At 44.2% G+C, this 16154-nt stretch overlaps 1 protein-coding gene across 1 annotated transcript in view; it reads left to right on the plus strand.

Annotated features, from left to right (window-relative positions):
• Nucleotides 1-16154, plus strand: part of LOC124712463 (fatty acyl-CoA reductase 1-like) — a 158445-nt gene that overhangs the window by 106848 nt on the left and 35443 nt on the right. The window contains exon 7 of the mRNA XM_047242759.1: nt 5692-5934. Within this exon, the coding sequence (XP_047098715.1) occupies nt 5692-5934 (243 nt within the window). The remainder of the gene's footprint in view (nt 1-5691; nt 5935-16154) is intronic.

Below are 16154 nucleotides of genomic sequence, written 5' to 3' on the forward strand. Positions count from 1 at the left end.
TCGTCCAGTCTTAGAGTATTGTTCGTCTGCATGGGACCCTTACCAGTTGGGTCTGATTCAAGAGATTGAGAAGGTCCAAAGAAGAGCGGGAAGATTCGTGACTGGTACATTTAGCCATCGCGAGAGCGTTACAAATCTCATAGAAAGTTGGGACACACTTGTAGATTGACGGCGCGCTAAGCGGAAGGGGCTGCTGACTAAATTCCGAAATCCCATCTTCGCCGAAGATGTAGAGCATATATTATTACCACCAACTTTCAAATCGCGCAATGATCACCATTCAAAGATAAGGGACATTAGAGCTCGTACTGAGGCGTTCAGACAGTCGTTTTCCCTCGCGCGATCAGCGAGTGGAACAGACGGGGTAAAATATGACTTTGACACGAATTGTGCCCTCCGCCACACACCACTTGGTGGCTAGCGGAGTATATATGTAGATATGCACATGTAGACATTTTGTATGTCAATGCTTACATGCTTCTGCATACATTTTAGATGTGGAAGTAATAATGTGGCACTTGACAAGTATAATGTGTTTTGTAGAACAGTACAACAGACAAACTGGATTACTGTCACTATGAAACGTTGTGATTTTTTTGTGTTGTTAGAGCAACTAAAACTCTATAAACAAACGGGTGATCCTCTATGATGAGAAAGACTGCAGCAAACATAGAAATTTTGCAATGAGTTTCAAGTAAAAAGAATGAAGTAAACAAGAGGTAATGGCATTGTTTCGTTGAAATTACTTTGGAAAAGTAAATAACCAAAAGGTGTTTTGCATGCGGACAATCCAATATTCGCAGAAAAGCTGGAAAGACTGCTGTAAAGCTGTGAACAGATGGGCGCAACAAACCACATACAGCGAATTAAGAGGTTTTGGGAAGAGGAGAAGACCAAAAAATGTTCAAATATGTGTGAAATCTTATGGGACTTAACTGCTAAGGTCATCAGTCCCTAAGCTTACACACTACTTAAACTAAATTATGCTAAGGACAAACACACACACCCATTCCCGAGAGAGGACTCGAACCTCCGCCGGGACCAGCCGCACAGTCCATGACTGCAGCGCCTGAGACCGCTCGGCTAATCACGCACCCTCTCAGACCAAGCTGATAAGTTGAAATACGGCATTTAATTAGGCATAACAAGTAAGGAAAGAAACAAAAAGAAGAGCGCATTTTATATAGTATAAATTAGGTATCTGTGGCGCATTGAAGGAGAGGGCGACAGTATGCTATTTGAGGGAAGGGGAGGAGGGAAGGAGGAGGAGGCAGTCTCAGACTGTGTACTCTCCCAGTGCTGAATCCAGGATGTGAGCTTCATCTCAACAGCCGCTACGATACTGTATCTCAACCGCTTGTACCCTGTTACTGGGCTGGAGTGCTTGCATTACTCTTCTACCATATTGTTGTTGTTGTGGTCTTCAGTCCTGAGACTGGTTTGATGCAGCTCTCCATGCTACTCTATCCTGTGCAAACTTCTTCATCACCCAGTACCAACTGCAACCTACATCCCTCTGAATCTGTTTAGTGTATTCATCTCTTGGTCTCCCTCTACGGTTTTTACCCCCCACGCTGCCCTCCAATACGAAACTGGTGATCCCTTGATGCCTCAGAACATGTCCTACCAACCGATCCCTTCTTCTAGTTAAGTTGTGCCACAAACCTCTCTTCTCCCCAATCCTATTCAATACCTCCTCATTAGTTATATGATCTACCCACCTAATCTTCAGCATTCTTCTGTAGCACCACATTTCGAAAGCTTCTATTCTCTTCTTGTCCAAACTAGTTATCATCCATGTTTCACTTCCATACACGGCTACGCTCCATACAAATACTTTCAGAAACGAATTCCTGACACTTAAATCAATACTCGATGTTAACAAATTTCTCTTCTTCAGAAACGCTTTCCTTTCCATTGCCAGTCTACATTTTATATCCTCTCTACTTCGACCATCATCAGTTATTTTGCTCCCCAAATAGCAAAACTCCTTTACTACTTTAAGTGTCTCATTTCCTAATCTAATTCCCTCAGCATCAACCGATTTAATTCGACTACATTCCATTATCCTCGTTTTCCTTTTGTTGATGTTCATCTTATACCCTCCTTTCATGACACTGTCCATTCCGTTCAACTGCTCTTCCAAGTCCTTTGCTGTCTCTGACAGAAGTACAATGTCATCGGCGAACCTTAAAGTTTTTATTTCTTCTCCATGGATTATAATACCTACTCCGAAATTTTCTTTTGTTTCCTTCACTGCTTGCTCAATATACAGATTGAATAACACCAGGGATAGGCTACAACCCTGTCCCACTCCCTTCCCAACCACTGCTGTCCTTTCATGCCCCTCGACTCTTATATCTGCCATCTGGTTTGTGTACAAATTGTAAATAGCCTTTCGCTCCCTGTATTTTACCCCTGCCACCTTCAGAATTTGAAAGAGAGTATTCTAGTCAACATTGTCAAAAGCTTTCTCTATGTCTACAAATGCTAGAAACGTAGGTTTGTCTTTCCTTAATCTAGCTTCTAAGATAAGTCGTAGGGTCAGTATTGCCTCACGTGTACCAATATTTCTACGGAATCCAAACTGATTTTCCCCAAGGTCAGCTTCTACCAGTTTTTCCATTCGTCTGTAGAGAATACGAGTTAGTATTTCCATCTGTGACTTATTAAACTGACTGTTCGGTAATTTTCACATCTGTCAGCACTTGCTTTCTTTGGGATCGGAATTATTATATTCTTCTTGAAGTCTGAGGGTATTTCGCCTGTCTCATACATCTTGCTCACCAGATGGTAGAGTTTTGTCATGACTGGCTCTCCCAAGGCCGTCAGTAGCCCTAATGGAATGTTGTCTACTCCCGGGGCCTTGTTTCGACTCAGGTCTTTCAGTGCTCTGTCAAACTCATCACGCCGTATCGTATCTCCCATTTCATCTTCATCTACATCCTCTTCCATTTCCATAATATTGTCCTCAAGTACATTGCCCTTGTATAGGCCCTCCTACCAATGGAGGATAAACTATAGTTACCGCAGTCGATAGAACAGTGGATTCGTAATCGGACATCACATCAACGTGGAGCCGCCCTCACTTAGGTTCTCTGTCATTCCAAGCGACTAGAGGCGAGTACCTGGCTGGGTCTTTGCTCAAAATTCAGGCTTCTGTTCGAATCCTCCTCCTTCTTCCTTCCATCAACAATCTCTAAAGATCTTGGCAACAATTCTACACTTCCTCCTTCGTTTCATATTTTTCTATAATCCGCAGTGGTAATACTTTTGAAAAGACTCTTCAACTGAAATTGAATATGAAGCTAGTGTGCTGCGTTGGCCGTAAACTTCAAAATGCAACATTAAATATATCAAAAATTCGACGACTGGATGCTTAAAAACATTATTACTACCATCAAACATGAGGATTACATTATGCAGAAGAACAGAGTATCTTCGATACGCAATAACGGGAACTATTATGGACAAATACAGCCACATATTCCCTCCAAGCCCTGGTTTCACATAATTAATACAAATAAAAGGTTTATAAGGTCCATTATTCACACGCAATCGAATCATTGATCATTCCCCAGCCGCCTTCACTGAATACCATTTGGGGTAATACTCATTGTGAATGTGACGGAGTAACAGTATGAGATGCGAATAAGATTTTTTTTCGAATGTAAACCAGAAGATTGTTTCCAGACAATGGTTAATCACATATCATCCCCCGCCTGGATAGTCGCACGTTGTAGCACCCTGCTTTCATGATTGGGACAAGGCACGGTGTGCCAGTCAGTGTGGATGTGGTCTTAAGGGCGTTTCCCACATCCCACGAGGTGAATGATGGGCTGGTACCCAGGTCTCGCCTCAGATACACGATTCGCAAATGTTTAGGAAGACTTTCACATGGGTAAAACTGCACACACTATCCACTTGGTCGGTAACGAGGTAGCGAGAGGATGGGATCTTGTCACCCCCTTAAATGATCTGTGCCAGCTCTAACAGTAGCCACGGCAAACCTGCAGAGATGTTGGCGAAAGGCAAAAGAAAAAAAGAGATATTAACCAGATACCAGCAGACATTACTAACCAACATAGTAGGCCTTGTTCATCAAAAGAATACATAATTTATAATGATTATGAAATTTTTTGTGAATGTAACTTTTGTACACTACTGGCCATTAAAATTGCTACACCACGAAAATGACGTGCTACAGACGCGAAATTTAAGCGACAGGAAGATGCTGTGATATGCAAATGGTTACCTTTTCAGAGCATTCACACAAGGTTGGCGCCGGTGGCGACACCTACAACGTGCTGATATGAGGAAAGTTTCCAACCGGTTTCTCATACACAAACAGCACTTGACCGGCGTTGCCTGGTGAAACGTTGTTGTGATGTCTCGTGCAAGGAGGTTAAATGCGCACCATCACGTTTCCGACTTTGATAAAGGTCGGATTGTAGCCTGTCGTGATTGCGGTTTATCGTATCGCGACATTGCTGTTCGCGTTGGTCGAGATCCAGCAGCATATGGAATTGGTGGGTTCAGGAGGGTAATACGGAACGCCGTGCTGGATCCCGACGGCCTCGTATCACTAGTAGTCGAGATGACAGGCATCTTATCCGCATGGCTGTAACGGTTCGTGCAGCCACGTCTCGATTCCTGAGTCAACAGATGGAGACGTTTGCAAGACAACCATCTGCACGAACAGTTCGACGACGTTTGCAGCAGTACGGAGTATCAGCTCGGATACTATGGCTACGGTTACTCTTGACGCCGCATCACAGACAGGAGCGCCTCCGATGGTGTGCTCAACGACGAACCTGCGTGTGCGAACGGTAAAACTTCATTTTTTCGGATGAATCCAGGTTCTGTTTACAGCATCATGATGGTCACATCAGTGTTTGGCGACATCGTGGTGAACATACATTGAAAGCGTGTATTCGTCATCGCTATACTGGCGTATCACCCATCGTGATGGTATGGGGTGCCATTGGTTACACGTCTCGGTCACCTGTTGTTCGCATTGACGGCACTTTGAACAGTGGACGTTACATTTCTGATGTGTTACGACCCGTGGCTCTACGCTTCATTCGATCCCTGCGAAACCCTACATTTCAGCAGGATAATGCACGAGCGCATGTTGCAGGTCCTGTACGAGCCTTTCTGGATACAGAAAATGTTCGACTGCTGCCCTGGCCAGCACATTCTCCATATCTCTCACCAATTGAAAACGTCTGGTCAATGGTGGCCGAGCAACTGGCTCGTCACAATACGCCAGTCACTACTCTCGATGAACTGTGGTATCGTGTTGAAGCTGCATGGGCAGGTGTTCCTGTACACGCCATCCAAGCTCTGTTTGACTCAAATACCCAGGCGTATCAAGACCGTTATTACGGCCAGAGGTGGTTGTTCTGGGTACTGATTACTCAGGATCTATGCACCCAAATTGCGTGAAAATGTAATCACTAGTCAGTTCTAGTATAATACATTTGTCCAATGAATATCCGTTTATCATCTGCATTTCTTCTTGGTGTACCGGTGTACCAATTTTAATGACCGGTAGTGTAGATAAAATCATAGAAAATATTTTAAACACTAAAAAAGAAAAATAGCATTTTAAACACTAACAATGAAAATTATCCCAAGACTGGGGCAATTTACGGTCCACTATCAACACTAACTTGATGTTTGTTACAGGCAGCCGAATCCGTATGTTTGCAACATAACTAACGGTCGTCAGAACTACGTCACCTGGGGAGGCGTCATGAAGAATCTGCAGAGGATAAATGCGACGGAGGTTCCTCTACGACCAATTTTGTGGTATTGTCAGCCAATTGTGACGACTTCAGTCGTGTGGTACACAATCTGCCACTTCTTCCTCGAAGTCTTGCCTGCACATATTCTCGACTTCTTCATCCGTCTTTGTGGAAGGAAACCATTGTACGTATAAACACATACGCTCAAGTACTCATCATGATAGTGATTTAGTGTCATACTGTGGCAGTACACTTTAGATAGACTGTCATCAAATGGAACAAAATGGTTCAAATGGCTCTGAGCACTATGGGACTTAACATCTGAGGTCATCAGTCCCCTAGAACTTAGAACTACTTAAACGTAACTAACATAAGGACATCACACACATCCATGCCTGAGGCAGGATTCGAACCTGCGACCGTAGCAGTCTCGCGGTTTTAGACTAAAGCCACAGCGGCCGGCTCCAATGGACCATCCTGGTATCATTATCGTGAGCTATGTATTGTAACACGATTCTCGAGTGTTGGCACCAGTTTTAAAGTTTATGGAACTTATGAGCCTTTGGCTGTTTAATATGACAATACGTAAATTAAATCTTGGAAATGGCAAGCGCTGACAACATTATTGAAGGAAAAACGAAGAATCTTTATTAGGCTCATAAGGAATGAGATTCTGATGTGCCAAAACGTTATTGAGCCAGATCGCTGGTCGATCATCAGCGATCATCTTTGGTGCGTCCCCGAGAATGAGCATCTTTGTGTTTTCGGCTGGGGCGCACGGGACGGCGTGAGGCAGTCGGTTTGGGGCGGCCCGTGAGACTGGCGAGTTGTGGCTCGGACGTAAGCACATGTGTGATGCTTGTTACGCTGGGGCTGTTTGCTAATCGTGAAACTCCTGCGACGGTTACTGGTTGCCTGGAAGGCATTTAATATAAGGTTTTTTGGATATATGTTAGTGGGGGGGGGGGGGTACTGATTCAATTTTGCTTTTCTCTTTCTTTGAACTACGGAGAATTGTTTAGTTTATCTGGTTATTGGCTTAAGTCGCGCTTCACGCACTAAATCAGCTGATATTAAAATTGTTTTTTTTTTATTCCTGTTTAATGTCAGACAGATTCAAATGTAGCTTCATTTATCTTATTTGAAATAAATGTGCTGGATTGACCTTAATGAATTATGTGCAATCGAAGTAAGGGACCCAGTCCTTCGTTAGTGCTTAGTGTCATGTGGCGTGTGCTTCGGGTTGTGAGCCCCGTCCCCGGACCAGTTATGACCTCTTGCTTAACTTCATCCACATGTAGAAAGCAATACAGCAGATATTCCGCGTGGCATGAATTCGAAAAGAATCTTGGTAGGTTTCCGTTCGTAAGTGACATTTGGATGTCAAGGCACAAGTCACGAAAGTCCGGTCAGCTACGGGCCAGTGGTTAGAGGGCATGGAACTGGCACCCACACCATCCCAGACATTTTTCATCGCCTTCAGGTCAGGTGAATTTGGTAGTAAAAACACCAGCATTTAACTATCCTGTCCCTCTAACCATTGTACCACTATTCTAGCCTCATAACAGGACAATCACCCTGCTGATAGATGCCATGACCATCGTGGAAGACATCCAGCATACAGTAATGTTCGCGTGAGCCATGGGTGTCATGGTGCCTGTGGTTAGTACCACAGGTGCCATGGTATGTCCACCATAGCATAATACTGCACCCATAATCCCACATCCGTGGTGTGGTGGCAGTTTCCAACAGCTGTTAGCTTGGATACTGGCGTATCTGAACACTACTACCACAAACAACAAACGTGATACATCTGATTGGGTGACATGTTTTCATTTCATTGGTGTACGATCCAGTGTCAATGATCCTCCCCCCCCCCCTCCCCCGCGTCGTAATTGACAATGTCGTTTGGTCAACGCTAAGGTCACCTGCTGTGGATCCTCACGTTCACCGATGTGCACTGAACAGTTTGGTCCGAAGCACTTGCGCCTGTCTGTACCAGCACTGTAGTCAGATACGCCACATATGGTCACGTAACCTGCTTTACAGAGTGGGCAAGCATCAGATGTCCACTTTCTGCTGTGAGGCGCTGACGACCACATCTTGTCGCCTACTTCTGGCTTCTCCATTTCTCAACCATTTTCCTCAGATGATCGCGACTATAGCTCAGAATAAGTCACCCAGCTTCCCCTTTTCTCAGAAGCTCGTTTCCAGCCACCTGCCTGAAACAACCTGACCATTGTCAGTGGATTTCCCCGTTAGCGATGATTCGCCATTCTCCTCTGCTCTGCTCATACACATACCTTCGATACTGCGCAGCGCCATCAGTCGGCATTGTGTCTGGCGGTAGTTAATGATAACATATATTTTGTATGTACAATGCAAGAAGATATGTAGCACAAGAATGTAACCGTTTCATATTCTAACACTCGTGTTCTACAGTATCTATTGATCAAGTCAGTAATCCTCCCTGTTCTCCTTACAGATAGTATTGCGAGAGTATTCAGAAATATTTTCGATTAGAGCTATAGAATTATCCAATATTTATTTCATAAGAATTCTGAGTATTACGGAAATTTTCATTGTACCAGTAGATTAAAATTTTGTACTGTAAGTTGTCACATTATCCCTCTCGTTGACCTAGATAGAGAATAAAATAAGACCACACCCCTTTATTTTGAGATTCTCATCATAGTGGCGTTGTGATTTTCTCACTTGTCATTTCATTAATTGAACGCAAGCTAGCAACTGTAGCCAGCAGAGAAGGCGAATGGGGACATCTTGACAACATTAGAATACACAAGGTAAGAAAACGTCGCATTCCACCGATATAGGGAAGAAGAAAATTGCTAGACATATTGACTACAAATTCCTCAGAGTAACCCTCCACACGCAACAGTTTGCAAACGACGATTCAGACACACTAAGGAGTAATGGCAGGGCCATTCCGTCTCTCACCATAATTAGTTAACTATTTAGGAAGTGTTGGATACTGCTACAACCAATTTCTTCACTCCTTTTCCAACTTCATATTGCATATCGACTTATTGATGAAAGGTAGCCAGCCGTCTACATTTTGCCATCAGACAGTACGTTACGTTTCTGAATTCTCACAACACTTGCTCACCCCCTGCATTGGTGCTCTTCCGTCTTCAATCTCCTTATTAACTTATCGATAACATGTAGGCAGTCAGTTGGAGTTTTTAATAATTGAAGATACAAAAGACACACTTGTTATCTCTCACTTGCACTGACTCGACACGTTTAATGCTGCTCCTCCTTCTTCTACCTCCATGTTGGCTCACCGAATGAAGTGGGACAGAGATTTGCAGAATGGACCAGAATTTTGGAGAATAATTGCTCAAATAAATGTCTGGCCATCCAGGTAAAGGAATTCTGTGGTTTAACTAAATAGCTGCAGGCAAATTCAAGTATGAAAAGGGCGCAGTCAGTATTCTTCCCTATACTTTTGTAATCCAAACTTGCTCTCCGACACCATTGTCTTCACTGTCGACAGGACCTTAAACTCTAACTCTCAAAACTGCCTAATTGATAATAGGTAGATAATCGTCTGCAACTTGCAATAATACAATAAGGTACACTTCCCATTTCTGTTACACTCACTCCCCCTTTCGTCACTATTCTACTATCTTGAATCTCTAAATTGACATATTAATAACAGGCAGGCGTTCTCCATCACCCAATAAGCTACGTTTCTGATCCCTCACCTGCGCTCCCTCACCCTTCATCAGTCTCCATATTGACTTACCCAGCGTGGTGGTGCAGAGTTGAATTTGGGTTTGCGAGAATGGTGATTCAAATACCCCTGCAGCCTTACCAAATTAGGTATTCCTTGGCTTCTGTAGATCACTCCAGGCAAATGCAAAGATAGTGCCTTGGAAAGGAGCATGGCGTTATCACTCCTCCTTCCGTAATATTAGTTTTTACATTGCCTCCAACCAGCTCGCCTCTGTAAGGACGTTAAATTCCAATTACCAGTGCTGACTTATCGATAGTAGGCTGCCAAATACTGATATCCAGGAAAATGCCAGTATGGGATCTTTGAAAAAGCTATCGCCAATTTCCTTCCCCAATGTTTCATAATCCAGGGTTGAGCCACTTCTCTAATGATCTGTCATTAGAATTTCAATATCGAATGTTTCATAACAGACTGCCAGTCGTCTATATTTCTTTATAATACACCTAAGAGAAAAGAAAAACAACGAACCACGAATGAATAATCTGAACGGGACGGAAACAGGTAGATGTGATGTACACTTGACAGGAAAAAAAGTGTGTCACTGCCGAATACAACCAACATAACGTAGCTGTGTTTCAGGTCCTCTAAACACCAAAACCCCGTGGGGTACAGTCGTTTGACTACACACACTGGGTACCGCAAGAGACTACTAGAGACCAAAGATCTTTATCGCAGTCAGTCTAAGCGTCAACTAAAATCGTCATACAAAACATATTACAAAACACGTTCTTAGCGATGAGACACTCCATAACACTCATAATAAACTAACCTTAATTACAACAAGTGATATTCCAAAAGCTCTGAGAAAACGGATTATTTTACATATATCGTACAGTAATCCTTAGTCAAAATTAAATACTTGAGACGATATATGGAGCTGTACGGCAATTGGAAAAAAAATTTTCGCTCTCAAAAAGGTTTTCCATCCCCGTGCTGAACGTCGCTCAACTTCGAGTTGCTCTGGAAACTTGATATTGGACGAACCAGTAAAAAAACGCGAATAACGGCAACAAGCACTCTAAAAAAAATGTTCAAATGTGTGTGAAATCTTATGGGACTTAACTGCTAAGGTCATCAGTCCTTAAGTTTACACACTACTTAACCTAAATTATCCTAAGGACAAACACACACACCCATGCCCGAGGGAGGACTCGAACCTCCGCTGGGACCAGCCGCACAGTCCATGACCGCAGCGCGTTAGACCGCTCGGCAAATCTCGCGCGGCCAAGCACTCTACGGAAATCTCAACATTAACAGCGAATCACCAGTAATATCATTGTTCTCGTCAACAGCTAAGTGTACACAAATTTGAACTTTAAATGACCTGACCAACGTCGTCGTTCTGGATCCGGATTCAAACCCAGCACCTATAGCCATTGCTAACTAAGCTAAGTTTTCTTTGTACCTTATTGAGACCCGATAACGAAGCATAAGGAGACGTGAAGTATAGACGTTTGCATCAGTATCAGTTATCAATTCAGATCCTGAAAATAAATGACGATAATATTTGTACTGCACTGAGAATCCTGTCATAACAGTTACCTTCCTGGGAACTACCCCCAACGACGTTTAATATGGTATCATTCACAAGGAATCGGTATACTCATGTTTAAAATTGAAAAGCCATCATGTAAAGCTTGTAACAGGGATGCGAACCCAACACCTAATAGGATTGTTAACGAAGTACGTAAAATCAGAAGTTAAATATCAAATGTTTTCACCAATAGTGAGATGTTGGAACCTTAAATGACGATAGAATTGATTTTGCCTGTATGGGATTCGAACCCAGCATCTAGCGCCGTCGTTTTCTAGCCAGGAACAGACCATAAATAGCTATTGTTGGTTCACCAGTAGCGAGATGTGCGCGTGTTTAGCTAGACATCAGGCGACGAAAAGTTCTGTGCTGCATGGAATTCAAACCCTGCACACGTGGTCATGAAGACTCTTTAACTATCAAATTTTTTTTCCAGTAATAGCTAGGAGTGGCATGTTTGTACTTTCAATGATGTGATGGAAAATACTCTGCTAGTTAGAAGTTGAATCCACAACATATCGTCGTTGGTGATCACAACGAACACAACGTCAAACCCAAGTCAGTTTTCGCCAGTAGGACGGAGAGGAATGTTTGAATTTGAAAAGATGTAAGGAAACGTTTGATCTTGTAATGATGTGATAAAAAGCTCATCATGTGGCTGTGAGGTGAAACGAACACGTTACAGCTGACAACGCACGAAGAGACGTTGAAAATGCAACTAGTTTTCACTAGTAGTTCGGAGTTCTTGATATGAAATAATGAAAATTTTGTGCTGATCAGGATTCTAAACCAGACAGTTGCCTTTCGAGGAGGCCTAGAAGAGTTTGCAATCTTGGGGAAAGTGAAATCGAATTTGAATCCCAGTCCAGAACCACAATTTCCAACGTCTCAGTTTCAAATAAAGTAAGAGCCTTGTGTACTAACATGGCCATTTCTTCATTAAATGAAATACGTTTTCTAGTTTACGACGACTTGCTGGTGACCGAGTCTCTGCCTTCCGGGGTTTCTCCATTGTCACAGCTCAAACGAATGCCGCTCTGCCCCAGTCGGCAGCAAAGGGATGTTATCTTTACTGTGGATATAGAACTACGGAGCTTACTGGCGTTCTGCACTTCGCGTTACTAGGGGTGAAGAAACTTGTGTGTGTTAAAAATCTACGCCTGACGTGAGATGTGAACCTACACGTTTTACACATCAATACAAGATTAATCCACCAGACCACACAACCCCCTGCCAAACACATAATTATGAATTGCAGAGTATTCATTTGGAATGTTGATGCAGATGTCAAGGGAAGGGTAACAGGAAGGAGGGCGGGATCTGGGAGTGGATTTCAAAAAAAGGTTCAAATGGCTCTGAGCACTGAGGTCATCAGTCCCCTAGAACTTACAACTACTTAAACCTAACTAACCTAAGGACATCACACACATCCAGGCCCGAGGCAGGATTCGAACCTGCGGCCGTAGCGGTCGCGCTGTCCCAGACTATAGCGCCTAGAACCGCTCGGCCAGCCCGGCTGGCTGATAGAAGTGTAGAAGTGAAATATAAGCGTGAAATGTTTGCGAAGTATTGCTTACTTAGAAGTGGGCCACAGATCGTTTTATCTTAGGACCGAGAGATAAGGAGGGACTGTTTTCCGAAGGAAGAATGGGTTATAGGGAAGGGGAGATCAAAGAATACGGTTTCATAAGTGTTAAGAGGAATGATACAGAGTAAAGACAGCAGAAATTAAAAGAGAAAATGTAGCGTCAATGGAAACCGCTAGATTTGTTTATAAAGTTTTGGGGGAATGGAATAGAAGGGCACTTGCGGCGATGGTGTCAGAGAGAGAGTGTGAGAGAGAGAATAGAGGAGATATTAACAACGAGTAAACATAACATTAAATCGTTTGTGTATTGTGTGGAGGACGGAGGGTGTATTCATGGATGGAGGGGAAGAGAGAGATGTGTCTGAAATAACCAAAACTACTGTGACAGAGTCCATCTACACTGATTAGTTTGTAAGTATCTAGACAGGGTATAAATGAAATCAAAGTAGAATATTTAACAAACTGTATATTCAAAAGAAACCCACTTGAATTAAAAGGGCAACTCTTAGGAAAACTAACCCATATTGTATCTTTTCTGTTGTCACGCGGTCTTCCACTAGCTCCCAATGTGGAAAAATGACGAAAAAGAAGACATAACAAAACATGTTAAGGACTCTAATATTTCATCCAGAATCCTTCATTATTTTGTACTTCTATCATGCGTCTTGGTATAGAATGTGTAAGCCGTCGGACGTAACAGCCTGAAGAAGCAACTTTCTCCCAGGCTTCCAGGACGCAGTCCCAAAGAGCGTCCGCAGTAGTTGGTTGGTTTCGTGGCCAGTTCTCTATTAATGTTCTGGCGACCTCAGCCCACATGTTTTCCATGGGCCGTGGCGGCCAGTCCATGACGTTGATGCCAATCGTGGAGAGCCGCTGCTGAACAAATGCAGACTTGTGACGTGGAGAATGGTCCTCTTGCAATTTCTCGTTGCAGTGGTATGTGGTACCCCATATAACTGCCATCTGGTTTCTGTACAAATTGCAAATAGCCTTTCGCTCCCTGTATTTTACCCCTGCCACCTTTAGAGTTTGAAAGAGAGTATTCCAGTCAACAATGTCAAAAGCTTTCTCAAATGCTAGAAAGTCAACAAATGCTAGGAACGTAGGATTGCCTTTCCTTAATCTTTCTTCTAAGATAAGTCGTAAGGTCAGTATTGCCTCACGTGTTCCAACATTTCCACGGAATCCAAACTGATCTTCCCCGAGGTCGGCTTCTACCACTTTTTCCATTCGTCTGTAAGGAATTCGCGTTAGTATATTGCAGCTGTGACTTATTAAACTGATAGTTCAGTAATTTTCACATCTGTCAACACCTGCTTTCCTTGGGATTGGAATTATTATATTCTTCTTGAAGTCTGAGGGTATTTCGCCTGTCTCATACATCTTGCTCACCAGATGGTAGAGTTTTGTCAGTACTGGCACTCCCAAGCCCGTCAGTAGTTCTAATGGAATGATGTCTACTCCCGGAGCCTTGTTTGGACTCAGGTCTTTCAGTACTCTGTCAAGCTTTTCACGCAGTATCGTATCTCCCATTTCATCTTCATCTACATCCTCTTCCATTTCTATAATATTGTCCACACGTACATCGAACTTGTATAGACCCTCTACATACTCCTTCCACCTTTCTGCTTTCCTTTCTTTGCTTAGAACTGGGTTTCCATCTGAGCTCTTGATATTCATACAAGTGGTTCTCTTTTCTCCAAAGGTCTCTTTAATTTTCCTGTAGGCAGTATCTATCTTACCCCTAGTGAGATAAGCCTCTACATCCTTACATTTGTCCACTAGCCATCCCTGCTTAGCCATTTTGCACTTCCTATCGATCTCATTTTTGAGACGTTTGTATTCCTTTATGCCTATTTCATTTAATACATTTTTGTATTCTCTCCTTTCATCAATTAAATTCAATATTTCTTCTGTTACCCAAGGATTTCTACTAGCCCTCGTCTTTTTACCTACTTGATTGTCTGCTGCCTTCACTACTTCATCCCTCAGAGCTACCCATTCTTCTTCTACTGTATTTCTTTCCCCCATTATTGTCAATTGTTCCCTTATGCTCTCCCTGAAACTCTGTACAACTCTGGTTTATTCAGTTTATCCAGTTCCCATCTCCTTAAATTCCCACATTTTTGCAGTTTCTTCAGTTTTAATACATTCCTGGAAATGTAAAAAAGAACACATTGACACCGGTGTGTCAGACCCACCATACTTGCTCCGGACACTGCGAGAGGGCTGTACAAGCAATGATCACACGCACGGCACAGCGGACACACCAGGAACCGCGGTGTTGGCCGTCGAATGGCGCTAGCTGCGCAGCATTTGTGCACCGCCGCCGTCAGTGTCAGCCAGTTTGCCGTGGCATACGGAGCTCCATCGCAGTCTTTAACACTGGTAGCATGCCGCGACAGCGTGGACGTGAACCGTATGTGCAGTTGACGGACTTTGAGCGAGGGCGTATAGTGGGCATGCGGGAGGCCGGGTGGACGTACCGCCGAATTGCTCAACACGTGGGGCGTGAGGTCTCCACAGTACATCGATGTTGTCGCCAGTGGTCGGCGGAAGGTGCACGTGCCCGTCGACCTGGGACCGGACTGCAGCGACGCACGGATGCACGCCAAGACCGTAGGATCCTACGCAGTGCCGTAGGGGACCGCACCGCCACTTCCCAGCAAATTAGGGACACTGTTGCTCCTGGGGTATCGGCGACGACCATTCGCAACCGTCTCCATGAAGCTGGGCTACGGTCCCGCACACCGTTAGGCCGTCTTCCGCTCACGCCCCAACATCGTGCAGCCCGCCTCCGGTGGTGTCGCGACAGGCGTGAATGGAGGGACGAATGGAGACGTGTCGTCTTCAGCGATGAGAGTCGCTTCTGCCTTGGTGCCAATGATGGTCGTATGCGTGTTTGGCGCCGTGCAGGTGAGCGCCACAATCAGGATTGCATACGACCGAGGCACACAGGGCCAACACCCGGCATCATGGTGTGGGGAGCGATCTCCTACACTGGCCGTACACCACTGGTGATCGTCGAGGGGACACTGAATAGTGCACGGTACATCCAAACCGTCATCGAACCCATCGCTCTACCATTCCTAGACCGGCAAGGGAACTTGCTGTTCCAACAGGACAATGCACGTCCGCATGTATCCCGTGCCACCCAACGTGCTCTAGAAGGTGTAAGTCAACTACCCTGGCCAGCAAGATCTCCGGATCTGTACCCCATTGAGCATGTTTGGGACTGGATGAAGCGTCGTCTCACGCGGTCTGCACGTCCAGCACGAACGCTGGTCGAACTGAGGCGCCAGGTGGAAATGGCATGGCAGCCGTTCCACAGGACTACATCCAGCATCTCTACGATCGTCTCCATGGGAGAATAGCAGCCTGCATTGCTGTGAAAGGTGGATTTACACTGTACTAGTGCCGACATTGTGCATGCTCTGTTGCCTGTGTCTATGTGCCTGTGGTTCTGTCAGTGTGATCACGTGATGTATCTGACCCTAGGAATGTGTCAATAAAGTTTCCCCT

This window comes from Schistocerca piceifrons, chromosome 8 (assembly GCF_021461385.2).
Source record: "Schistocerca piceifrons isolate TAMUIC-IGC-003096 chromosome 8, iqSchPice1.1, whole genome shotgun sequence".
NCBI classification, from domain to species: domain Eukaryota; kingdom Metazoa; phylum Arthropoda; class Insecta; order Orthoptera; family Acrididae; genus Schistocerca; species Schistocerca piceifrons.